Source organism: Heterocephalus glaber, unplaced genomic scaffold, assembly GCF_053883595.1.
Source record: "Heterocephalus glaber isolate CG9 unplaced genomic scaffold, H.glaber_assembly_v1.0 deba00001067, whole genome shotgun sequence".
NCBI lineage: Eukaryota > Metazoa > Chordata > Mammalia > Rodentia > Bathyergidae > Heterocephalus > Heterocephalus glaber.
Window position 1 is genome coordinate 5917586 of NW_028258187.1, and position 27736 is coordinate 5945321.

General features: G+C 42.6%; 1 protein-coding gene and 1 long non-coding RNA gene across 2 annotated transcripts in view; both read left to right on the forward strand.

The window, feature by feature from the left end:
* Positions 1 to 2434: 2434 nt before the first annotated feature.
* Positions 2435 to 15428, forward strand: LOC110346207 (uncharacterized). The gene is made up of 5 exons (XR_002390112.2): positions 2435 to 2728; positions 4011 to 4079; positions 5006 to 5234; positions 8160 to 10190; positions 10315 to 15428. It is a non-coding gene; the product is annotated as an uncharacterized LOC110346207 (long non-coding RNA).
* A 10571-nt stretch (positions 15429 to 25999) lies between these two features.
* Ush2a (usherin) overlaps positions 26000 to 27736 on the forward strand; it is a 692185-nt gene continuing 690448 nt past the window's right edge. Inside the window, exon 1 of the mRNA XM_013066500.3 lies at positions 26000 to 26916. Coding sequence (XP_012921954.2) covers positions 26435 to 26916 — 482 coding nt within the window. The 5' untranslated portion in view covers positions 26000 to 26434. The remainder of the gene's footprint in view (positions 26917 to 27736) is intronic.

Genomic DNA, 27736 nt, shown 5'->3' on the forward strand with positions numbered 1-27736 from the left:
CTTCCAGTTTATATCTTCTCTATCACATCTATCTTTGTGAGCAACTTAAGGTTTAATTCCAAAACTACTGAATTAATAGCATCTTAGTCAATAACGATATATAAACTAGTGCTCAAACAGCTAGACAACGTAGTCAGTTTCTTTCCAGTGTATTTATTTTTTGAATACAGTGATACCTTGGTTGTCAAATTCAGTTCATTCCAAATTCATGCCTGTACCTCAAAAAGTTCGAGACCTGAATCTACATTTCCCATAGGAAATAATGGAAAACCAAATAATTGGTTCTGAGTCCCTGAAATTACACTTGTAAATTTATTTTTCCAGGACTTCAACAAATCTCACAATATTTCTTCAACTCTATCCTGGTTCTCACAGTTTTCCTCTTAGCTTTACTGCTGGTGTCACTAACTTTCCTTGGAGCTGTGACTATGATATTTTACACAAATATAGCGCAAACAAAACAAAACAAAAAAGCAAAAACCCTCACAATGACCAATGCTTTAACGCACTGACACAAGCACTGTCCATTGTCCGGGTGAGAGCAGAGCTTAGACTGAAGCATCGCCCTTTGTATCCTGTGAGATGTGATGTGTGCATGACTCACTCTTGGCCCACACAGGTTTTTTCAAGTCAGATTTCCGGTTCAACTATTGAGCAAAGTAAGGAATACCAAGCAGAATTTGAACTTTGCTGTTCAAGTTGTGGGAAGTTGGAGTTGGGAGCCGTTGGATAGCAGAGGTCTCGCTGAGCTCAGTGACTGTTCAGCATCATTGTTCCAGCACTGGAAACACAAAGGGAGGAAAAGCAGGTAACGTCTCCTCTTCTGTGGAGCTTGCAGACTGTCTCAGAAGACAATTATTCTCTACCAATAATAAGAGACGGTGAGTGCTGCAAAGCTGGAGTAAAGGAGGCTGAGTGTGTTATGACCACGATTTTCCAGTTTTCCATGTGGGATTAAAATAGAAGAAAAGGAAGTCATCTTAGTGGTCAGAGCAAATGGAAGTTTCATGCTTCCGCCTCCATGTTCTGGAGGTGGGAATGCAAAGTGGACCTAACATGGCCTAAAGTCGCTCTGCTGTGGCTGAGAGGCAGATGTCCCCAGGTTCCTCGGGCTCAGAGGAGGGGCCTGTGGAAGGTGACTGAATTATCAGTGTTCATAGCCGACCTGCAGTTAGGAGTCAGGGTCTCGTCCAAAGAGGCGGTCACGGAGGGGTGGCCTCGCTGCTCCTTTCTCTCCCTGCTTCCTGCGCCCTGAGGTGAACCTCTCTGCCCGTCAGACCCTCGCCGCCTCGGCTGAGCCCACTCCTGTGAGTTGTGGGTGAGCGGTTCTGTGTCCCAGCAACGAGAAAGTGACTACGACAATGACAATTAGATAGATTTGTTGCTTCCCGAGACATTACAGGGATGATCACTGACCAAAGGGAGGCATATGTTTCTTTTATTATATAAGAAAATATAAAATCTATGTTAATAAACATGCTTTATCCGTGTATTTCAACATTAAGCACGATAGGTATAGAGCATGGTACTGATGAGTTTCACAAAAACATCCTAGAATGACATCTAATATATTCATCTGCAAAAATAGTCCCGACTACATTGGAATTTGATTTTAAAAATAAGCCAGCATGGAAATATGACTCACTCATAATCAACTGAAAGTGTTTTTTTTAATAAGAAAACAGCATCAATGCAGCAAAAGAAACATTTAAGAAATAACTATTTGTAGGATATTTTATAATGACATTTGTACCAATACTTGCAAAACAATCGTCAGAAATTTGGTTGGCTTTGTACAATGCATCCAGAAATAAGATTCATTCCTTGGGTGTCCTGCTCTCCAGTCACATTTGTTTTCAAAGTGCTTGTTTCTTTTTACCTCCAGGACTGTTCTGAAAACAAAGATTTCCTTTCACCAGAATTGTGCCTATAATGTGTAATCCTATCTCCACAAACAGTGCCTGTCCCGTGTGTAGGCAGATGAATATACAGTGTGCAGGTGGCTGATGGAAGGCAGAGTCCACATGTGTATCTGAATGTCTGGTCACATTTTAAAAGGAAGCCTCAAATGCTGACAGAATATCTCCCTCTTTCTACACAGTCCAACAGCAGGAGTGCTTGTATACCACGCAGCTCCATGCCGTATCTTTTGAACAAAGAATGAACCCAAGGATGAAAAGCAGCCAGAAAGACTACAGATGCCCCAGGAGAGCCTCTTCCCATGCCTCACTCTGCCTCAGAGTCCCTGGCACTGGCGTCTGAGTGAGGAAGCAAGAGGTGCTTGTGGGATTCCACTGGCACCAAGGCGAAGCCTGGCTGGGATCGAAGCAGCCCAGCCGCTGGTGAAGAGCACAGAATGTTGCCAGTCGCTCTTTCCCCTGGGTGGGGGGAAGGGGCTGGGGTGGGGTGGGCAAAGAGAGGGACCTGGGTAGGAGAGGACCTGTGCTCTAGGTTCCCTGAGACACACCGGGTGGCCCTGGACACATTATTCCGCACCAGAGGACAGCAGCGTTGTTAAGGGTTTCAAGAAATGGCAGGTTGAGATTAAGACAGCTACTGCTGATAATGGTCCAAGAGGTCACTGCATATTTACATCTGAAAGTGTAATTACAGAGGTGATCCTGAAGTCCTTAACTGCCCCGTAAGTTACCTGAAAGCCTGCTGTCCTCCCAGGACCTGTCCAAGCTGCACCTGAGGGAGAGAAGCCCACCTGCTCCAGCTCTTCCAGGTAGATCTTTTACTCAGCTTCTCCCTGAGTCCTGATAATAACAATAGCTGGGATGGTCAAAAGGCAAAACTTCTGCCCCTGCCCAGAAGAGACTGGAGGAAGCTTCAATTCAGATTCATTTATCTTGTCTCTGGCATCAGAATTACGAATTCCCATTGACCCAGCTATTTTTTCGTATCTGGGAAGTGGGACTAGAAAAGAATTTATTGGCATAGATTTAATGTTTGGTGGTCATTGTATGAGGTGCCGGGAATTTAAAAACAGATTAAATAAATAGATAAAAGACCATCAATCATCTGTCACTTAGCTTTTGGCTTTGCTGGAGCTATTGGAGAAGTTTACTCATTGAAGGATGTCTATCAGAGGATTAAAAACCCTATCGGTAACTCTGAAGAGCTCTTTTGTCTCTGGAAAAGCCCAGGGATGCTTCTCAGAGAGGGTGACATCTACCTTTGGTCGTTAAGTATGATCAGGAATTTATAATGCAGGGGGAAAAGGAAAAGGTCATCCTAAGAGACAGATGAAAGACAGAAGGTCGAAATACAGGGCATACTTAAGAAACTGCAAGAAGCTCGTGTGAATGGAGTATGGGCTGCAAAGGGGCAGGGAAGGGGTCAGATCCTGTGGGGAGGGGAAGGGTGGAGCAGAGCAGAGGCAAGGACTTGGAGCCGACTCCCTACTACACATTCCACACAAGCAGTGCCTGGTTCTCAGCTGGGGTGAATATCTGTGGAGTAAATGATTGGACAGACAGATGGATGAATGACAGATGGAACGACGGCAGTGAGCTGCAGGTCCCAGGGATGGTGGAGTTTATGGTACTGATTTGGGACAATTACATTACAGATGGCATCTGAGAAAAAAAGTGAGGGTGTAATTTCAGGATCGCTGAATATACAGAGAGATCCAAAGAGAAGCTAGGAACATACCGAGAAAGTTACCCACCATTACCAGCCTAGAGAGGATCAGAGGCAAGCAGGGCTGGCTATTTCTTAATTGCTCCTTGACACACTTTGACAAATGTCATATCCTAGGCTCATGGAAGCTAACTTCTTTCTCAGGTAGTCTGGAAATTTCAGTTACCGTAATGCCCAAACATTCTCCACTGGGTGCTAATTTAAGCAAATTGTACCATTTAACTTGGCTTCATGAATATTTAAGATACATTGATGCTTTTTGATAGTTATCAAAAGGCTGCTTCATTATTCCCCTGTGCTGAGATTATTTCTGTCTGTATTCACTAATATCAGATGAATGCTCTGCCCCACTTCCTTATTTTCAGAGTAACAGCACTGACACAGGTGTTCCGTTAAAACCAGCAACCAACCCAGGAAGATTGGAATGGACTTGGGTGAGGACATAAGCTTATTTTCCAGAAAGGAGGAGGAGGAGGAGGAAGGGGAGGGGAAGGGGGAGGGGAAGGGTGGGAGGGGACACACAAACCCTGAGATTAGAAAACTTCAAGTTTCCTTTCTCTTTGGAAGACTGTTTGTTCTCTTTGGAAGTCAGGTGAGTTAGACTGAGTCCAGATCCAGTACTATTGTTCTGGTCCTCACATCGGGTGCACAGAACTCTGAGCAGAAATCCCGTGCTTCCAGCACTGATCCAGCACTCAGCATGGCCACCTCATGGGCTGCTGTGTCCCCAGGACCAGAGAGCTGCCTGTGACCCTTCGAGAGGGTCGAGCACGGCATGGCACAAAAGGGAAATTCATTACTTTAACAAATAATAACAAACCCTAATAAGGTAAACGAGATCATGGGAATGAATTAAGAATGCATCACACCCCCAGCACATAAATTGGTTTTTATAAATTAGGACATTAATGTATATATAAATCTGGATGCTGCTTACACCATTAATCTATTATCTTTTCCCGAGACAAATGACAGCTATTTAGAGTCTATTAAAAAGGATTAGGTGCATTTTGAACCGCTATGAAATGACAAAATTTCCAAGCTCTTCCATTGGAACTTCTCTAGTTTTATCCATTCTTCACTCCCTGAGGCTGATTGAAAAAATGATTTTACTTTTATTTTTAAGGTGTGATTATTTATTGCCCTATTCTTACACTTAGAGTGAAGATACTGAAATGTCTTAGGAAAAGACCATTGCAGCTCAGGGTATGGAGTTATATTCTGGCTCCATTTTCTGTGGGACCCTATGAAAGTCTAGTTTACTTCATCCTGAGTTAACCTGCATACACAGAGTACACAATTTCATCATTTTTAGACAAAACTGGTGAATTTTTTTTCTTTTCTTTTCCTTTTCTAAAAGTGGAGCAGGTTCCTGACTGGTCAGAGCAGAAGAATACGTATACAATGAGAAATACGCTTCTCTCTTAAAGTTATTTAAACAACTGTTAATCTTCCACTCAGTAGCTTCTATGATGTAGGAGCTGGGAGAGGGACCAGAACTCCAATAGTAACACGACAGGACCCTAAAGAGTTTTGGAGCTCCTGGTCACAGTCCACAGTGGAGACAACACAGAACAGCTATGACACATGTAAGTAAATTATTTCATTTATGAGAGAGAGGAATTTTGAAAGTTAATTCTTTGGTTAATTTATTTATACTCAGTATGTTACACAGATCCAAGGAGCACACACACACATACAGAGACAAAGTAAAAGTAGATACCTGAGAGAGTTGAAAAGAAGGAAAACAAGGCCAATGAAAGCAGTAACAAATAACGCCAGACGTAAATAAATGTCCTCTATTTCTGCACCCAGAAATGTGTATGCTGGGGGCCTAGGCACTTGCAGTTGCTGGAGCTGTCTGTGAGCTTCCCATAGGAAGCAGAGAGGGGCACAGAGTCACTTCAAGACCAAATGGCCTGGCCAAGACCCAGTACTTCCACTGTGTCCTCTGTAGTCACCATTTACCAAATGCTTACGCGCTACAGTTGATTCTCCTGGTAACTGTGGACGATCTAGTAGGATGGAGGGGTCCAAATGCAGTTAGTGCAGATGGGTTGTTGGGTCAGGGTCTGACCCAGCTTCCCCGCTAGATCACCCTTCTTCTCACATCATCTCACAAGACCCACAGGAGGAGCCAGGCCACTGGGTCACTTACAGTAAGGGGACATCTTCCACACATTTCCAAAATGCCACGGAGACACAGAGGGGAGATATGTTGGCCTGTGTATACAGGGGGAGGCAGTGAATGTATGGAAACACTGGCATACGTGTACTTAAAATGAAGTATGTTTTTGGAAAACAGCTTTTTCCATCCACTGCAGTTCCCTTCTGGTTTTCTTACAGATAGATGACGCCACCACCACAAGTATCACTCTTTTTATCTGTCCCTCTTCAAACCCTCTAAGGACGCTAGAAGATATAAAGTTACGTATTGAGATTGGCTCATACATCTTGTAAATCTCACATTTAACATAGTCTATGATGCTCAGAGCATAGTTACACATCGCCAAAGTTCGGTGCCGTTTGTCCCATTTCCTTCATCAGTGAGCCGCAGACACCTGTGTTACATCAGCGTGGTGCTCGAAGGGTGGTAGTCAGTACAATGGTATTTTTTAGTGAGTTGTGTAAATGCTCTGTGGTATTACTGAAGTATCTTAATTGCTTTTATGACTGTGTTTAATGAGTCCCATTTAGAACATGGCATCATTGACCTGATGGGATGAAAGGGCTAGCTCAATTCGGACGCTGTGCGAGCTCCAGCAGCACTGCCTTTCGGCTGCAGCACAGGGTGAACCAGAAAGCTCTGAGCCCCACTGCTCATTGCTCTACAGTGCTCATGTGCACCGTGTCCTGTGCCCACAGGAGATGTGGGCAGGGCACTCTGTCCAGGAGCCTCTGGTCTGGTCTGCAGGCTTAATTGAAGCACAGCAGGGGATTCAGCTGGAAGAGAGGAGGTGGCCAGCAAGATGTCCCCAAGGTCGGGAGACTGCCTCAGAGGCAGCCATGTTTCAACCACAGAGCTGGTGGGAGATGGATTTCAGGAGTTAGTGTGGTGCTGCGAAGGGACTCGCTACTCTGTGGACCAAGAAATTGTGAAGGCAAAGACTACAACCCCGATACTGCGAAAGAGCCAGGCTGCAAGCTCTTACTCTTGTAAAATCTTTATTTCCATTTCTTTCCTCCAGGGTTGTATAGCTCATAAATTATACTTGTGTCTATGCAATAACGACTACTTCTAACAACCACCTACTACGTGCCAAACGCCGCACAATTTACATGTGTTTTCTCGTTCTGTCTTCCCTTCTATGGATATGAAACTGGCCCTATCGTTCCACTTTTACTCGTGAAGAAAGGCTTGGTAGTTTGAATCCGACACTGAGCTACTACTTTGTCTTGCCACTTGTGTACGTCTTCATATTTTTTGGAGTCGGATTCACTGAGTTATAATTTACACAGTAAAATTTCCACCATTTAGATGCGTAATTGAACAAGTTTGGGAACGACACACGATCACCTAACCATCATCTGCACCAAGATGTAGCCGCACTGATTCTACCACCCAAACCGGCTTGTACCCCTTGCAAGCCCTTCGCTCCCTTCCCACACAGCCCCTGGTAACCCCAGCTGATTTCTCCCTCTACAGTTTTGCCTTTTACATAATATCACAATAATGAAACTATTCAGTTGTAGTGTTTTCTTCCTGGTTTCTTTCACATTTTACCTGCCTGTTAGAGCTATCCATGTGGGTGTATTGGAAGTTTGTCCACTTTTCTTGCAGAGTAGAACCCCATTCTCTGGCGTGTTATCATTTATTTATCACTATTTGGTGAACGTCAGAGTTGTTTCCAGCTCTGCATTGCTATGAATCAGTCTGCTGTGAACACTTGTTACAGGTCTCTGTGTGTATAGGTCTCCGTGTCTTCACATTTTGAATCAACACCCAGAAGTGGGATTACTAAGTTATCTGGTTTATACTTTACTTTTCTAGAAGCTGCCAAACATTTTCCAAAGTGTTTTGGAATGAGTTGTGTTTTGTATGAGTTCCAGTTCCTCCACTTTACCATCAGCCCTGCATGTTATCTGTCTCTTTAATGGTATCCATTCTTCTATGTATGTTGTGGGATGTCCTTATGCTTTTATTTTCTATTTTCCTAGTGATGCAACATTTTTTATATCTTATTTACCATCTTCAAATGTTTGTTGAGCTCTTTGGTCCATTTAAAAAATTGAATTGCTTATCTTGTTATGGAGTGAAATAATTCTTCATATATTCTGGATATAAGTCCTTTATTCACCCTGCTATTCATTCATTCCACCCTCCAAATAATCAATAAACATGTGTTGAGTAATCTTTATTAGACATTTTAGTAGGCTGAGCAGTGCCCCTATCCTGCAAAATAACTGAGGCCCTCTTAGAACCCCGGGATGTGCCCTTATTTGGAAAGAGGGTATTTGCAGACAGAATTCATTTGGGACTTTGAGATGACATCTTCGTCTTCCTTGATTTACAGTGGACCCTACACTTAACGCCCAGCGTCTTCTAAGAAGAGGAAACAGGGAGGAACCTACAGAAGGTGACCAAGGCAGAGGCTGGAGTGGTGCTGCCACAAGCCAAGGGTACCAGGAGTCACCGGGAGCTGGAAAAGGCACAGGCGGGTCTTCCCCAGGCTTTGTTGGGAGGGCCACCTTGCTGACACTTTCCTTTCCCACTTCCTGTTTCCGCTCTGTGAGAGGAAGTTTCTGTGTCCCAAGCCTCCACGTGTCTGGTAATTTGTCTCAGCAGTGCTAGGAAAGTCTCTCAGCCTATCCTGGAACTGAGGCTACTAGCACGAATATCAGGGAACACTTGTCTTAAGTTCAAAGAGTGATGATACAAAAAAAATGGGCAGCCTTATAGTGAACGCATCTGGAAAACTGTACAGAATTAAAATGTTTAAACTTATGTTTATTCCTTTCTTTCTTTTTCTCCTTTAGAGCTAGGTCTCATCCTATTGCTCAAGTTGGCCTCCAACTCCTGGGCTCAACTGATCCTCCTGTGTAGCTGGGACATCGGTGTGGGCCACTGTGCCTGGCTTGCATTTATTTTAAAATTTGACTGAGTCAGGTGGCACATGCCTTTAATCCCAGCACTGAGAGACTGAGGCAGGAGGATTCCAAGTTTTCGCTAAGCGTGGGCAATTTAGAGACTTAGCAAGACCCTGTCTCAAAATTAAAAATGATAAAAGAGCTGGGAATACAGCTCAGTGTGAAGGCTGTGGGCTCAATCCCAAGTTTTGAGGAAAAAAAGTGAAAGAAACAGCAAGCACGAGTAAATGTTTCCTGTGCAGAGGTGGACGGAAGGGTAGCAGGGCAATCAGGTGGGAGAGGCTGGGAGCCGAGAGGCCCTGACTAGCCTGCCCGCTGCACTACCATCACTCACTGCGTAGCCCATGAACAACTGCCGGCTCTGAACCCCCGAAGCTGGCTCCAGGCATGTGCACAGGGGCACAGTTGAGAGCACGCATGCTAGACCCAGACCCTGGCTCTGCTCAGTGAACACAGCTTGGTCCTTGACATCTCTTTCCACTGGAAAGCAGGGGAAATGACAGTACCTGTCCCCACTGCTGAGTGAGGAGAAGGCGAGTTAACCAGGTGTCTTACCTGGGAAGCGTTGGACACTGAACCGAATGCTTATTGTGTGCTTGTGCACTTTATTAATAAGAGTTTTATTCTGGCAGGGCTGTGGAGACTTACGGCAGAGAAAACATGTGTGAAGCAGTAGTGATTAAGCAAAAGTCCGAGTGTTGGGAGGGGGAAGGGGTTTGGGGGAGTGTTTCCTATAGACTCAAAGGGTCGGGTTGTACTGGACAAACTGAGAAAGGGGGCGAGCAAAGGTTCCTGTCTGGACCCTGGGGCACTCGGCTGGACACGCAGGCTGTGGGTTCAAGCCCCAGTGCTGCAACAATGACAGCAAAACAAAGCTGCCTTGAGACACAAAGAGACACTGATCCTACTAACGGGGCGTGCGCATGGACAGGCAGTTGGCTTGCAGGGAGACAGGGGTTCATTGTATTTTAGACTTGGTGCTTTTCAGGTGTCGATGACAGTGTGGAGAGGCTTGGAAGGCAGGTGGGCAGGCATTCTGAGAAAGAAGTGGATGCAACAGCTGATGTTTCCTACAGTGGGCGTGGAAATTAGTGGGGGTTGAGCAACACTTTATGGGAATCACCTGGGGCTCTTATTAAAACGCAAACTCACAGACCACGCGCTAATCTCACTGAAGCAAAATACCCGGCGTGCGGCCCGAGGATTTGCACGCTAAGCTTTCTTCCGAGGCGAGCTGGGGCGGGTGAGAATCGCTGGCTTACGGAAATCCTGCGCGTCTCCAGCTCCTGGCTGTTCCTTAGAACCGGCTCAGGAACGTTTGACAAATCCTGGTAGGTGGGCCTCACATCTGGGAGCTCCGATTTATTTGGTCAGGGCGAGGGCCACTGCCTGGATCACAGGCAACCACAGCGCTCCGAGAAGATTCCAGGGCTGCTGGTTCCACGGCCACGGTGCAGGTAGGCGTGAGCTGCTGGCGCTCACAGGGTCACATACAATGGCAGGAGGGAGAGGGCACGGGATTCTCCACGCCCTCGGGCGGTAACCTGGGGGCGGTGGCAAAGCGACGGCGTTTTGGTTTAGCTCAGGTCTGAGCGGCTCAGAAGGAGGAAGGCTGCCCGGGCTTGAAATCCTCGCTGTGCAACCGACCGTGTGGGAGGCACTGCGCTGAGACTCAGCGTCCTCATTCAGAAGAGCAGTGGTTATCTCCTCAGGGATTTCAGTCCTTCACATTGTGAGATCGCATCCGCGCATATCCAGCATTCCAGGGTTGGGGAACGTTCACTCTCCCGTGTTCTGTGCCGAGCCGTCTGAGGTGCCGGCAGTAGATAACAGTGCCGAGAGTGCGCTGTCAAGCTCGGCGATGAAGGCACGGGAAGACTCTTCAGCCCACAGCAGCTTTCCCCGCATTGCAGTCAAGCTCACCTTGCCGCCAGGTGACCACGGCGAGGGACCCTGGGTTTCCTCCGTGGCTGTCCACACAAGCCGTCGTCCTGTTGGCGGTGGAGCATCACCTGTGGACTTGTTTTGGCGCAGTCCTTGGGGCATGGTACACAGCGTGCGGCTTCACAGCCACTGCGGAGTCACAGCACCCTTGGTAAATGTTCTGACCCGCGCCACCGAAGCGCGCTCTAAAATTCGCCTTCCCACAGAGCTGCTCGTCTTGGATGCCTCCCCCAGGAGCGAGAGGCACAACGATGCTTTTGGAGTCTATGGCAGGCAGTTCTGGGCACAGGACGCATCCTCGGTCCCGCCTGCTGATCACCAGGCGACCAGCGTTCCCCGCATTCCCAGGCCCTGCCCGTGGACCTGGGATGACCACGCGGGGAGCTCTTTACTGAAAGGCTCTAGGCTTCTTAACCAAAGTCATGAAGAGAGCCTGTTGCCCCTTCCCTGAGAAAATAAAACAATTCGCTGCTTGGGAAAGAAGGGCTGCGAGGGGAAGGAAATGTCACTGATCCATAAGGGTCACCCAAACCCTACAGCGTTCTTCCGAAGACCATTCGCTCTGGAAGCTCCTGTCTGTGCCGGACCAGAAAACACGAAGAGGTGAAAATTCTGGACATAGACTTGCGGTCTGGAGGTCGGTATGTGTGCAGGGCTCGGCCGGTCCCGAGGTCGCCTGATGAGGACCCGCATAATCGCCTACTCTTCCCCTGAAATTCACATCAGCCACGTGTATTTGTCGAAATTGCACTTGGGTGTCATTCTCTGATCTACATTTTTTTAAAGCTGTCTCTCTTTATGTTCTTTATATTATTTTTAATCTTTCGATTTTGATACAATTCCATAATTAACTTTGGTTTTGCAGTTACACAGTTTGGGTTTCAAAAACCACTTCTGTCATTTATTAGCCAGGAATCATTGATTTCTGAAATCATTTTTTTTACTTGATAGATGGAGTGTTGTAAAGGATAATGCTAATATAAGAAAATTTCTTAGCACAATTAATATCATGTAGCCATTTGATAGATATTAATCATTGATATCTTTAATTGCTTTGCTAATATGAGCAATAGTAAATAAGAAAACAATGAAAGACAACAATTGAATATGTGATGCCAAGTAAACCTAAGCCAAGTAGGAGGAAGAAGTACTAGAGATTTTTTAAAAAACATAGAATATAAACAATAATATTGATAGATCTAAAAACTAATGCTTGATATACATTCCTGTCAAATCTAATGGAGAAAATAAAGCAACTAACAATAGGTAGTGATTGACATAGTTATGGGAACACTTTCCTAATTCATTGTTAATAAACTTGAAACTTTGGTAACATGCATAATTTTCTAGAAAAATGCCTATGTGAAATCTCAGAGAAAATATATCAGTAATACCAGGAAGTTTGATTATAGAGTAATTAAATTCTATTATCAAAAACTCAAAAGGTTAGAAAACCACCAGTGCCAAGTGATTTTGTTCTTAATCCTTCCAAATTTTCCAAGAGTGTTTCATTCCTATGTTATGTACTTTTCTTCCAGAACAGAGGCAATGAAGGAAAATATGTCAAATTATTTTAGTACAATAACAAGACCTTAATACAATAATTTACAAAAATTACCATCTAATGCCATGAAGATAAATGTGAAACCTCCAGATAAAACCCTAGCACATGTAATTCGCTATTTGTCAAAAGAAAACCTCACCACAAGCAAGTACTTTTTTCTTCCATAAATGTAAAAATATGTTACATTATTATGCCCAAGGAAAAAAAACAATCTGCTCAAAATAGTTAATAAGAATTTCAATGGCAATATGAGTAGCACCCTAGAAATAGAAAAACATATTGTTGACATTTTAAAACAAGAATTGATTTTTGCAATTAAACTCCAGGTGCCTTGGCCTTATACTTTCCCAAGTGTGTGAGAAGCATTTGCATTACATTAAAAAATATGACAATTCCTGTTGTAACTCACAATATTAAATTTTACTTTGGCTATTTTAGTAAATCTGATACTGTATAAAATAAAAGTATTAGGAATAACTATTTAGAAAATAAAAAGTATTATCATTAATATTATAATTATAATTTTCCAATTAAGACTAAACAAAAATTTGCAATTTGATGATATGGTTCAATATACAGATATACAAAAAAATCAGTAGTTTTTTCATACTTGCAATAATTATCTTAAAATACAATGAAAATTAATTATATAATCTGAAAAATATGAGTTGCACAAAAATAAAAAAGAAATATATTTTGGGGAATGTAAATAAGGTTTTGAATAAATTAAAAAATATATTCCATTTCTAAAAAAGAACAGATTTCTTTTGAGAGACATTCTTGCTATATAGCTAAACTAGCCTTGACCTCCTGATTCTCCTGCCTCAGCTTCATGAGTGCTGGGAATACACATGTGTGCTATCATGACTTGCTGGAGTTTGAACTATGTAATGTGTTTCTTTAGAGATCAGCTTGCATGTTTAATATCATCTCAAATATACCTCACAAGATTTCTGTATTCAATTTTGATTGTAAAAGAATCAGTGTGTAAGATACCCAATGATCTTCTCGAGGAATAGGGAAATGTAGGGGTAATGTATGTCACTTGTGATTAAAATGTAGCTTCAATAGTTACTAAAGACAATGTATAATGTTCAGTAAGAAGCTAATAGGAAAGCTCAGAAATATTTCTTATTACATATATAAGGATTTTTAAACATGATAAATGTGCCATTGTTATGCTGGTAGTAGAAATGAAATAGCATTAATAAATGATGTTTTGTTCATTACTTAGGTTTGAAAAATACTCCAGTTAAAAATAATGCCGTAAATAATGAGTGGAACACATGGATGAATTTCTTGCAGATCATGGAATAGTTTACATTGTTTTAATGGTGAAGTAATAAAGTAATCACAAGACAAGATTTGGATAAATCCATATTTCAACATGCAAAAATTACATGTTAAAATGCATAGACAGTCACATTTTGCACATGTGAGAAGATAACATCACAAATCATGGTGGAAAGTGAGACAGCATTTCATACCTACTGAGAGGACCGTGATGAAAGCAGGAGTGTAGGCCAGGACGAACTTGAATCCTCGAGAGCTGCTGGCACCATCTGTGTGAAAAACACCATGGTGGTTCCTCAGGCGTAGTGAACAGAATTACATGTGATCAGCAATTTGACTTTTGAGTAGTGCCTAAAACAACTGAAGGGAGGATTTGAACAGATATCTGTACACCTTTGGTCACAGAAGGCTCCTTACGACAGCCAAAATGGAGGAACCCAATGGTGCTTCTCACTTAACTATGCCAAGTGAAACAGGCCAGCCATGAAATGACAAATACTGTATAATTCCACTGCCTACAGTGGTCAACTTCACTGACAGAAAGTATAGTGGTGATTGCTCAGGATTGGAGAAAGGGATGAGTGTGTTGTTTAATGGGCACGGGTTTCAGTTGGGAAGATGAAAATGTCCTAGAGACGGAGGGTGGTAATGGTTGCCAGCTAAGGTGAACACACTATGCACTTAATGCCGCTGAACTATGCACTTAAAAATGCTAAGAACAGTAAATTTTTGTTACATGTATTTTACCACAAGACAGTGGACCCTTGATTTACAAATTCAATTTGTCACGAGGGCTGGTTGTAACTCAGTTGGTCTATTGAAGGCTCAGCTCCTCCACACATCCTTCAAAGTCTCTCTCTACACAGGTGAATCTCAGTGTACTTAGACACTGGCCCAGGATTTCTCAACCCCACACAGGAGAGAATGCTGTCATGTTCCTTCCAGAACTCTTCAAGGGTTAAATCTGTATCTGAGACCATCTAGAAGCACAAGCAGCCAGTATTCAGGTTGCAACTCAAGACTTTGTTGCTAAGTTAAAACTAAAATTCCGGTCATAACCGAAGTTGTTCGTATGTCAGGCCAGTCATAACACGAGGGTCCACTGGAAAGAAAACCAAATACATATACTTCCCTTGAAAAATTAAAATGTATGCCACAAACTAGGGAAAATATTTTCTACAGGCATGCCAAATTATTAACATACTTAATGTATAATGTATACTATACTAACCCTATGTCTAAAAATGTAACCTTCAGTTAAAACACAAGTGAATATGAATTGATGATACAGAGATGGAAAGTGATAATAAAATGTTCAAGCTCACTAGCAAATAAATGACAGTTCTAAAGTAAGAATTCTATTTTCTTCTCTCCTTTCAAATTAGTGAAGGTTAACAGTTTGCAAACTTCCGTGTTGATGTTTGTGTAATGATTTGAACACTTTCATATAGTGGGGAAGCATATCGACTGGTTATAGCTTTTCTTGAAATCAATTAGGGCAATATACTTTAGGTCTAGAAAGTGTCCACAGTCTTTGACCAGGCCATGTCTATTGTTAGGAATTTGATGAAGGTAAGGGGAAGGGCAAATAAAAAGGATCAAAGTGTGATACGTGTATGTACTAATTCCCCACAATGGATGTATTTATTATGTATTGCAAACATACAATAATGAAAAATACACAACAAAAAAGAAAACATCAAAAGGCTTCTCATGGCATTAGCATAATAGTAAAAATAGTAGTAAATGGAATAAATATAATTCATTAACTCAATTTTGTTGAAAAATATAGAGACGAGACCAAAAGGGACAAAAATATGTATAGCAGTATATTGTGGTATTCTCAGTACTTGACTGATGGACAAATCTTTTCTTGTAAGTTTTCTGTTTAAAAAAGGCAAGTTAGTTAAATTAAGACTGTTCTCTATTGAGCACATGTTATTTTCATAATTTGTTACTCATAATATTTATTAAGTAAAAACATGGTCTTCATTTATTTTTATCTCACTTTACCCCCCGCCCCCAGCTTGTCAGTTCACCCTGGGGACTCTGGTGTCTGTGACTCAAGAGGAAAGCCAGGAGAATGAAAGGGCGGAGGACTGTGGATCGCTTAGGACAATAGCATTCCAAACGTGCAAAGTGATGAGGGATTAGGTGCAGAGTGGATGCTGCTGGTGTCACTCTCTCTACACTCGAAACTAAAATCAGTAGACTTAATCTTTCCAGATTTTACCCTGAAACAAACGAGCTGAACAAACAGGTGACCACGGACGCCATCATGGTTTACATTTAGCTGTCCCCAACAGCCCCATGCACCCAGGTGACTGATCCATGGGGCGCTGAGCTGCCTTGCTGTGAGGAGGAGGGTCTGGTCAGAAGAGGGTCACTGCGGGTAGCCTGCAAGGGAGTCTCTTCCTCCAGTTTCTCCCTCCTCCTGCTTCCTGAGCACCATGGCTTGAGGAGCTTTCTTCTGCCTGGGCCTTTGCACCATGCCCACAACCACGCGAGGACTGAGGCTTAGATAACGTGAGCCATGACAAGTCTCTCCTCCTCTAAGCTGCAGGTGTTGGGATTCTGTCCACATGCTGAGCAAAGTGACTAAGACAGATGATTGAAATGCTGACTATAAAAAGTTCACTTTGCGTGGAGCTTGTTTCAAATTCTTTTATCATCCCCCTGACTCCTTCAGGTTCTCTTTTCCCCTGTAGCTACCAGGTGGACAACTTTCACACTACACTGGAGCTTTTGAGGAGCTTGCAAAGCTGTTGAGTCTCGTCATGCTTCTTTGCTTTCTGTGTTTCTCTGAAGCTAAAGGCAGTTCATCGGGTCTGGGTTTCCAGAATACTGTTGACTGCCCATCCATGAGCTGTATTGTAGATTTGGGTCATTCATTCACTTATTTGTTAATTTTACATATCATTATTAATTACTGGCCTTGTGTTGGCAGTTGATTGGGCGCTGTAACACCATACACAGTGGCTCCTTCTTGAGTAAGTTGCTGAGGATATAGTGAGTTCCACAGTTGCTTGTCATATGATTCCTTCTGGTAGTCCATTTTCTTCCTGGTTCTGTCTCACTATGCCTTTGCCCTTGCCTATACTACTACTTTATTCCCCACTGTACCCTGCTTTAGATGGGCTGCTTTTGTGAGCTCTAGTTCTGCTTCAATTCTGCTCCCCAATCCTGCCTGTCTATGAAGAGCTCCTTTTCTATAGTCTTAGAGACGTGTCAAGTTAGGCTACTTTCTGTTACATTCTCACTGCAAGCTACAATTCAAATAGAGAGTATTTATCCAAGTAGAAAGAATTTTACAACCCCTAGAGTGGTACTTTAGGTTAAAATTACAGTCGATTCATTTGCCCCTACATAAAGTGATTCCCTTATTACCAATAACTTCAATCTTATCAAGTGCTCATTTGAAGCTCTGCTTTATTTTTCATTTTTTCCCATTCTCCTGGCCTTTTCTCAGATGATCCTCCCGAAAGTGTTCTGGTAATGTTGTTCCAGAACAAAAGAATCGAAGACATCTGAACACGCCAAAGTTCAGACTCTTCTGTGAGTCTTAAAGGCTTCCTATTCCTTCAGAATGAAATCTTTTTTTTTTAACCAAAAGGCCAATCTTTAATTTCAAGTTTTTTCTTTTTTTAAGAATTAGTACCTATTTATTAGTCAGTAAGCATCTGCAGTATACCAGGCACTGCGCTATACTGTCACCAAAGTAATTTTTGGGGAAATACATTTAGGATGTATCTAGAACATCTCTAGTACTAGAATACTCCCAGAGATTATTGCTTTTTATGGACAGTCTGTCATTGTGTAAAGCTTTAGATGAAACTTGATGTGAATCTTGTTTTTCTTCCTAAATATTAATTTTTGAAACTTAATATGTTATTTACTATGTTCGTGTCAGCATCCTCATATAACACTATTAGTTATTGCTTTAGGTTTTCATGTAGGTTAGGTGAGATAGTATTTCAAATATGGTGCTTGACACCTGCTATGTATTCAGCTAATATTAGCATTAGTATTGCTCCTAGCTCAGGATTGCTCCTGTATTCATGTTCTTTAATCCTTTGCTTCATGAACATTTTGATATATGATAATTAAATATATCTAAGGCTGTGGAATGAGGTAGAAGTCATGCTAATGTGATCACTGGGGGACATGGGTTTTTGGTTAAGCACTAACAATAAGTCCCATCTGAGCTGAGCATCCTGTCACCTCTCTCATACATAATTTTCTTTTCAGTAAAATATCTTATTTATCAAATTCTCTGTCTTAGTTATACTGATAATGACAATTAGTGTTTCCATATGTTTTAGGGAGTGTAGTGTAAACGTATTTTACCCAACTTTTATGGTTTAGTTGTTTTTCTAATTTTTCCTCTTCTTTTCTTTGACGCCTTTGTATTGCAAAACTAAAAATCATATTAGAAGTTTGAGTATCCCTCATCTGAAATGCTTGGGCCAGAATTATTTCAGGTTTTGGATTTTGCAGATTGTGGAATATTTGCATACATGTGAAGGGATATCTTGGGAATAGAACCCAAGTATAAACATCAAATTTACCTGTGTTTTGTGAACATCCTGTCCACATGGCCCGAAGGTGATTTTATAAAGTGTCCTTCGTGCACCTGTGTTTTGGCTTCGATGCATCACTTGTGTTGTCATGTTGGCACTAGAAAAATTTCTGATTTGGCAGGACTCCAGCTTTTTGGGTTAGGCATGCTTAACTGTATTAAGTCAGAGAAGTATATTACATGGAAAAAGAGTTACAGGGACCTTTCTCAAGAGTTTACTAAGACAGCACATGCCACGTTGTGGTTAGATCAAGAACACCCCCAAGTCCTCCGTGCTCATAGGTGGGGCCATGGGAAAGGGATTCTAGCATGTGGTAATCTGGCTGACTTCCTGTTAGAAGGTGGATCACCCTGCCTGGCTCCTCTCTTGACCCTCTGTTTCCTGGGCGCCATGACGTGAGCAGCTTTTCCTCCGCCAGCCCCTCCACCATTCTGCTTTGCCTTGGAACTGGCCAACCATGGACCATAGCCATGAGCCCAAATAAATCTCTCCCCATTTAATATTGTCAAGTATTCTGTTCCAGGGACAAGGAAAGTGACTAAGACAATCTCTATGATTTCCCCTCAATTAAAACGAAAAAAAAAAAAAAGCTGTCAAGTCTTGACCTTTACCTTTTCTTCTAATTTTGCTCCAGGCACCATGACTTGTATGCCCTTCATCTCACTGTAAATGTAGCATGTATTTTTAAAACATGTTTTCTTTCCCTCTGTGAGACCATGTTAAGTGCTACTGGACTGGATTGAGTTTTAAGATGAAGCATCCCGGCTCCCCCACTTAGCTCACTGGGTGCTGAATCCTGCTGTTTCATGCGGTTTCTCCTTGCAGTGAAATGGCACTGCCTGAAAGGCACACGGGCTTCAGGCCAGCCAGTGTCTCCTCATTTTGTGGAGGGGCCAGGTCCTTCCCCAGAGCCCTGACCCATAATCGGGGCTGACTGCCTGCTGCTCAGCCCTGCCTGCCTTCTGTCCTTCTGCGAAGCGACAGTTTCATTTGCCCGTCCACATCCACCTATTTGTGCTGCTCACCACCTATTACCTGGCCTGCCGCTCCCTGTCCTGGGCTGCTGTGCAGCTGTTATCTGGCTGCCGGCCTCAGGCCTAGAGAACCACTCTTGATTTCACCTGCCAGCCTCAGTCTGGGCCCTTGCCAGGGCCAAGGAGAAAGAGCGGACAGGAGTTAGATGGCCTGCCACATGCTATCTGGGGTATCATGTTCTCCTGCATCCACAGCCAGCCTGAAACAGCAAGGAGCTTTCATGCCTCAAACAGATACAATCTGGGATCATCTGAGAGACTGCATAATTTATCAAGTAAGGGAACATGTGCTCAAAAATTTTGAGCAAAGTGATAGAATAAAAAAATGGTAGGACCTAGGTATTGAAGAAAAAGCGAAGCTTTCCAGAATTCCCTACAATACACTTGTCAATGCTTTGGAAATGTTGACAAAACTCTGGAAATTGGATACATTTGACATTAGAGGCTGTATTTTACTTCTCTGCATAATTCTATAGGCTATATGTCATCTTATAAATGTAGGGCATCCTTTTCCCAGACTCATCATCTTCACCTTTATTAAAAATCCTCACTGATCTCTAGCTATTAAAATCCTCCACGTTCAAGGTGAAATCCTGCTCTCGCCCACTTTCCTGAAAGCTCAGATGAGTTTGGTCGTTGCGCCATTTTCGTAAGCTGGAGCTGGAAGGGCAGCGGGCAAATCCAGAGGGTGCGGACTGTAGTGGGGACTCTGCGCCTACCCATCACGTGACTTTGCATAAGCTGCATACCTCCTGATTCTCTCTTGCTCCACATGTGTATCCGGGAGATTCTATTTCTGTGCAGTCTGCAGGGTTGTTATAAAGATCAAATGCGGTAGTCTATAAAAATGTTCAGTAAATTATGATGACGTAGAAATGCATGGTAGGCTTTTTCACAGTTTTGCTTGCTAGCTTGAATAATCTCTGTAACCCAACACCCATCTGTGGCTTGTTTTGTTGTTGCTGTGTTGTCTTGTGTGGGCCCAACATTCCCGAGGAGCATTTAGCCTCTCGTGGGTGGAGCTGTCACTGCTTCCCAGATGTAACAGTAGCTTCCTCCTAGGCGCCCTCTCTCCCCATTCCTGTAAGACCACTGAAGGCGGTGCCTTCATGGTGTCAGATCAGGGCATTAACATCCACAGAAGGCACCACACCTCCTGTCTGATGAAACTGTCAACCATCTTCCTGCTGCAGGGGCAGCTACCAATGGAAATGAAGCAGGTCCTGGGCCTGGGATAGGATAGCAAACGCTGGCGTCTTAGGGGACCTCTGCTTCTCAGGGGCCTAAAATGACCTGGGCTTATTTCTCCACAGACCATGTCTCCTTCGTGTCACACGGTCAGGGACACACAGGTCTTCTCTGTGCTCTGGATGTTGTCATTTGGAGACCGGAGTGTGGCTGATCCATGTGAGCAGCCCATGGAGAGAGGCCACTGCAGCGCCGGCTCCTTGAGTCTTCCTCTGGAGTTGATCGCGTTGACTCACATACTATTTCCTAGATTTATCCCTGGGAATCATGTAGCATTAACACTCAGAGTCTGAAAGAATTCAGAAACCAAAGAATGCATGAATTAGTGCTGTTCAACAGGAAAAACAGGTAATTTGCTACCTGAAATATAAGCATGGGAAAAATTGTGTTTAGAAAACAGCAAAAGAAAATAGACAAGAATTTTTGGTAATAGAATTTGGTTAAAATTTTTCAGAATATTGAGTGTTGTGTAGTACACTCATAGTTCACTTTTATAGAAAAAGGTAAAAATTCTAAGTAGAGGTATAATGGTTGGATGATAGGAAGAAGTAGACAAACCCTTCAGTTTTGACTCTATGTTCTTCGAGAAAAATCTCTTTAGCAGCATGTGCATATTTCTTGTGTAAGTTTAAAAGGGCAAAGAAATGTATGGGACGAAGAGGAAGAAGCTTATTTCCTCCCCTCATTAAAAGGGTTGACACAGCTTGAAAGCACCTTTCCAATGCCCTTGGCATAGCCACCTCCTCGGTCTCAGGCGTGGTCAGCCAAGATGGCAGCCACACTCCTCTCTGTCTTGTTTCCGTTAGCAGTGGAGGGATTCACTCCTGACTTCTGTGTCCTTGGCTCTTTCTCTGTCTTTGCTTCCCCCTCTCCTTCCTTACTGGGCATTCATTTCTGAAATCACACATTTTCCAACCGTGCCTTCCCCTTTCCTACCCGGGCTTTTTTTTAGTTAGTGAACCAGAAAACATAGTCAATGGCACACTGGTAGCTATAGCTTCACCCTGCTGAGGTGTTTGTCATTCTCACATTTCATTGGTTGTAGTAAGTCACATGGCTGCCCTAATGTTACCATTGGTCAAATAGTACATATTTCAAAAATTAAAAGAAATCGAGCTAGTTAAGAAAAATAAAGAACTTCAGTAATCATTTGTGTATTATCACTCCAGACATCGAGGCCAAATATTTGTCTTTAAATTGTGTTACCCAGACTGATATATCATGTCCAGTGCTTACCTCTTAATATTTATTTTCCTTATTTTAATTCACTGGTTATCAAAATATTACATAGAGTATTAATAGTGGGTATCCTGTTCTCCTGATTTTCACAAAAATGCTAATTATGAAGATCACTAAATGTGAGTTCTACTCTTTGTTTTTAATAAAGAACCCATGTTAAATGACAGAAGTTTCAGGCTGGTTTTAGTATTTATTAAATGTCTTGGTCCTAAATAAATGTTTAGTCCTACATAAATACTTTATTTAGGATTTTTGTCTTAAGCAAATCATGTGAAAATTTTCCTTTGATATATTTTACAGTGAATTACATTAATATATTGTATTATTTAAATCAATTTTGCAATCTGGAACAAACCCAGCCTGGTTAGGAGACTTCATATTCTTATATATTCATGGATTCAATTTGCTCCTATTACAAATAAGGCTCTTTGTAGCATTTATACACAGGAGCACAATTGGCCTATTTTTTTCTTGCCTTCTCCTAAATATATACATATGATATATAAATATATAATTACTATATAAACATTATCATAGTCTTGCAAAATGGAAGATAGTTTCTCTTATGCCATTGCTAGGAGTGTTTTTAGAAAATTGTAGTTATCTTTTTCCAGAATGTATGCTCCAACTCTCTGGACCCATAGTTTTCCTTGCAGGAAGAAATATAATTAAATGTATTTAATTAAATGATTAATTAAATTTATTTAATCAAATTAAATAATTAATTAAATGTAATTTAATTTATTTAATAATAGAACTATTCATATTTAGACTTTCTTTCTCCCTCTTTTCCTCCCTTCCTTCTCTTCCTTTCTTTTTCTTTCTTCTTTTTAAAAATTTTCTTCCTGAGACCGGGTCTTTCTATATAGTCCAAGCTGGCAGTGAACTCATTATGTAGCCCAGGCTTGCCTCAAACTCATAGAGATCCTCCTGCCTCAGCCTTCTGGGTGCTAGGATTACAGGTGTGCACCACCCCACCTGGATAGTATTTCTTCTTTTTGACTCTTTTCTTACTGAGGCGTAACTTGCACAGAGTGCACCATCCTAAATGTATAACTTCATGGGCTTTTTCAGCTGTCTCCCTGTGCAGCCACCACCCATATTGGGATACAGAAGAGGTCCCAGAGCTCCTGCAGGTTTCTAGGACCCATCGTGTTTGACCTCTGCCATGAGGAGTGAGCAGCATCCTGACTTTGTCACCAGAGGCTCTCTTACTCTGTGTTTGAGCTTCATGTGACACAGTACAGAGCATACTTTTACCTGGCCTGGCTCCCTGTGCTGGCCACCCTGCCTGATGTCCATCCATGTTATTGTTTATAGCAGTTGTTCATTCTTCTTTCACTCAGTTATATCAAGCCACTGTGTGAATGTGCCACTGTTTATGTATGCATTCTATCCTTGACAGATATTTGGATTATCTCCAATGCTTTCTTCTTGAATCAGCTTTCTTTGGAAATGATTTTAGGGATTTGTCCAATTTGCCTTGGAATTTAAGTTAATTGTCATTAAATTAGCTACAATATTTTCTTCTATTTGTGATCATACTGCATCTGTACTTTGTCCTTATTTTTGTACCTAATATTATTTATTATATATCTGCTGTTTATTTTTCTTGAACAGGTATACCAGAAGTTAGACAATTTTAACAGTAAATCCATGGTTTCCCCAAAACCCAAGGATGGAGGACATGCTTTGATTTTGTCTGTGAGTAGGACAGCAGTGGAACCCCCAGTACTTAAAAACTCAAGCTCTTCACAGTCTTACTATAGTAAGCTTTTCCCAAATAATGAGGGGATTTGCTTATTATTGTCTAACAAATACTATTTTCTTTACTTAAAACAAATTCTCATTCAGTATGGCATAATATCTATACATTGAGAAAAAGTCCATCTGAGCAACTCTGCAAAATGGTCACAAATTCTTTCCAGTCCCATTTTGTGTGTCCCTCTGCAATGCTCATTTGCTGGTCCTTCTTTGCGAAGAGAGTATTTGCAGCCTGGGAATCTGGGCTGGGCCACGTGCCTCAGTGTGGCCCCTGGAGCATGGATAGACAGGATGCAAGCAGAGGCTGGGAAGGCATGTGCACACTGGGCCCTCCAGCCTATGCTGCCTGAGGTTTCCTGCTACTACTGGAATGAGCCTGGGGTAGACTCCCATACCTGTCATTCCACCGACATCAACCATCTGCTAGATGGTGAGGACAGGTGAGACTATCCAGCTCCACCCAGCTGTTGGAGAACAGAAATTCTACTTATGAATCCACTGAAACGTGAGTAGAAAAGAATAGTATGTGGCCACATAGTTTAACTACAGTTTTCCCTAGGTACAGTACTTTTACTTGTTCTTCTTTTGGACAGACTTCTCAAGCACGGGTAGAGTTGGCAGGACTCACTTGTGTATTGGGGGTGACAGAGCTGACTGGGGAAGTTGAGGGACATTGCTAGATGATAGGCAGAGTTTCTTCCTGAGGAGCAGACTTGGTTGTGTAAGACTGTCCGCACGAGTCATGACTTCCTACAGCTAAACCGGGCACTCTTATGTGGTGGAGGAATTCTTACCCTGAAATGGTGACCAAAATGATACAAGGAAGCCCCACAATTAAAAATGAAAGTTAGCCTTTGGATTCACAAGGTATAAAGAGCAGCCAGCTATTGAAGCAATTGTTTGAAAATGGAGGCCGACTGTGTTATTATAGCAGGACAGAATAATCCACTTGTCCTGCTCACCATGTTCCATCTGTCGATTTTTAAACATATTTTCCCAAATTCCCACAAGTCTTTATGTGTGAGCTTCTTTTCTACTAATTTCTTGTTGTGTTGATGACAATGAAACCCAGGAGCTTATACATGCTACACAAGCGTCATTCCCCTGAACTACAACCCAAGGCCCTAAACTCGTTTTTAGTGGTTTTTAAAATTTTTATTTTTTATTAGTTTTCAGTACATAATGTTTAGATTCCTTGTGTTTAGTTTTTTAAAAATGCCCTTGCAAGAGTGTAATAATCAACAAGGGAATAGGATATTTGGCAAAAGGTGACAAAGTCTAAAGCTAGAACATTCTCACAGGAGAAAAAGGAAGACATTTGGGTTTGTTGCTGGCTGCTTTGCTTAACATTTCTACAAACATAAGAATTTATAGAGCACAAACACATAATTGACTAATTATTTCCTGGACAAGTTTTCTATTTTTAAGAGCAATGGAAGGCTAGAAATATTGGCTGGATGAGAGTATTCCCACATAGAGTGCGGGAGCATGGAGGAGAGGAATGTGAACTTTGGGTGACAAAAGAGTACCTGGAATTGACCTCACACCTGCCGTTCTACAAACCCACACACCCATGTGCAATTAGGCAGACAAAATGTCAGCCGTTCTTTTGCATCTATAGTTTAATTAAAATCCCTGTTTTGCAAATCCAACATTTAGAGATAATATCAAATGTTCCTCATAATCTCAAAAAGCACATGGATTGGGAGCAGGTATCCCAGGGTGAAAGATAAGGGACAGCTGCATAGGTTAAAAGACACTTGCATCACCGCACCACATTTAGGGCATCATTAGAAGCTTTGAATCCCCCGCCCCCACCCCAGCCAAAAAATAAAGAGCGCATTAGAGATCAGTCATTGTGTTGCTGCCTAATGGTGGGCCATTTTAATGAAGGAATTGAAAGGCTGAGGTGCTGGGAAGAGGCGGGAGGGAGAAGGTGTGCTGCTACTTCACAATTATGCATGCAGGACCCGTCGGCCCCTCCCACTGCTCCAGGTCCCAGCTGGGAGCCCGGGGAGCTCAGTTCCAGGTGGCCTCCTAGCAGACAGCGCTGGCTTTCAGGTAACCAAGTGTCTGCTAGGCAGAATCCTTTTCCCAGGCAGCCCAGGCTTCCTCCCAGCCTTCCTGCTGCAGTGGTCCATTTGCTGAGTAACTGGGAGCCAGGGGAGTGTGGGCAGGCAGCGAGGGACGAGGACCTATGGAAGATCATCTGTCACTCCGAAGGGACAAGGTGACATGCAATAAATTAATGGTAACTCAGCTTGTTCATCAGTACTCACTCAGTATTAGGCGTTCGTATTTAACCTCCAAATACACAGTCCTATGAGGAGGAAACGCGAACACAAATGTCTGCTAAATATTAAGGCATAGGGCAGACAGATGGTGTTGGGTTTCTAATCAGCTTTGCCCTGAGCTTAAAGTTGCTGTCCAGGCTGGGATGAGGGAAAGGCCCAGAGTGCTTTGCAGCTTTATGTTGGGTGTTTGCAAGTTAGCTCTGGGTGGCAACACACAGAACCATTTAAAGAAAATGTGTGATCCTTTACTTTGTTCAGTAGGGTGGATTGGCTAATATCCTGGGGTGTAGTAACAAACAGTTACTGTATGGAGAAATATATTATCAATAATTGCATACAAAGTAAGAAATTGGTTGCCCTGTGGACTTTTGAAGTGCTTAATCTGCCCAATAAAATCAAGATATTTATCAAAAGAATGAGTGTTTTTCTCGAAGCAACCTACTTCAAAATAGTTTTTGGAGAAATTCAATTGTTGTTCCTTACGCTTAGAATGAACCTAAATTTTCAAGCTTCCCCTTGACCTGCTGTGTTTCTGATTTCCAGGCACCGATGTGGGCTCCTCTGTTCGGCATCGCTGAGAACATCTTCGCTGCCACCTTGGTGTGAAAACGTGTGTGCACTTTACCCACGGTGGGGGATTGCCGTGGTGCTAGAAGGACTTCGCTAAAAAGTCCAGCGCAGCGTGGGCCTGATTATTTATTTAGGAAGGCTTTATCAGGCGGAGAATTCTTTGTTGTCAGTATGGACTGTCTGGCTCTTTCCCTGGGCTTCGGCTTCTTGTTTCGGGTCATTGAAACATTGATCTTTGCCTATGTGGCATCGGTATCATTGGCTGTCTCCGGGGGCCTCTTCCCAAGGCTGGAGAATGTGGGTGCCTTCAAGGGTGTCTCCATTGTGCCAGCCCAAGCCGTGTGTGGCCTCCCAGGCCCGAGTGTGTTTTGTGACAGCTCTACAGCTGCTGAAAGTATCCAGTTCTGTACCCAGCGGCTCTGTGTTCAGGATTGCCCCTACCGCTCATCTTCTGCTCCGTACACAGCCCTTTTCTCGGCTGGTCACAGCAGCTGCACCGCAGTGGACAAGAGCGATCTGCGTCCTCACTCCCCTAGCAATTCTACAAGTTTTATTTTTGGAAAGCACAAGAACTGCTTCCCTTCTCCTTCTCCGAGGCTGGCTGAAGCATTCACTTTAGCTGTGTGGCTGAAACTTGAGCAAGAAGGTGAAATGTAAGTAGAAGTGTGGCTTCCAGTTTTCCTAGGACCCTGCAAATAAGGAGTTAGTGGAAATTATTGCCAGTTAAAGTCCAAACTGGAAATGAAGCCTTAGACTGGGGAACTCGTGCTACTGGCTCTCATGTTAATCTTTCCTGTCCCAAGCTCACAATCTGAGTAGTTTTTTTTCCAGAATGGTTTCTCTTTTCTATGGATGAAGTGGAGCATGAAAAAAGAAAGTGTTAAAACAGTTTCATCACAGGCTGACGAGTTTACACCTGAATCATTTCTTTCTGCATAGGTTAATTCAACCTTTGGTCTTAGCCTCTGGATGCTGAACAGCTCAGTGGGAGAAGGCATGGGCACAAGTAATCCAAATTATTAATATTTTCAAAGCCGTGTTCTATGTTTATTATATAAAGAAAGTATCCTTACTTGGGAATAAAATTTTAATTCAACCAATAGCTCTTGAGTGCTTAAAATGGTATTTTATTCATCCTCATTTCCCCAAAAAGAGATGTTTCTTTGGCTCATGCGAGATGTTCAATAATAGAGGAGTTGGATATACGAATAACGCTCCAGCTCCAAAAGAATGTAGCTTTTGGCCTTTACTTTGTGGTCTTTTTCATCTCCTAATTAGTTGGGAAATATACAGATAAGCTAGAGAAACTCTCGAAAGCTTTCATACACTTGATCCCAGCAGAAATGTCTTTGAAATGAGTTTAGAGTGAGGCTTCCTCACCATGATTATTGCTAGTTTGTTTAATCTCCTATTTTTCATTCTGCAGTCTTTTCTCAAGCTGATGTCCAATGTATTTCCCCTAAGTAATATAGA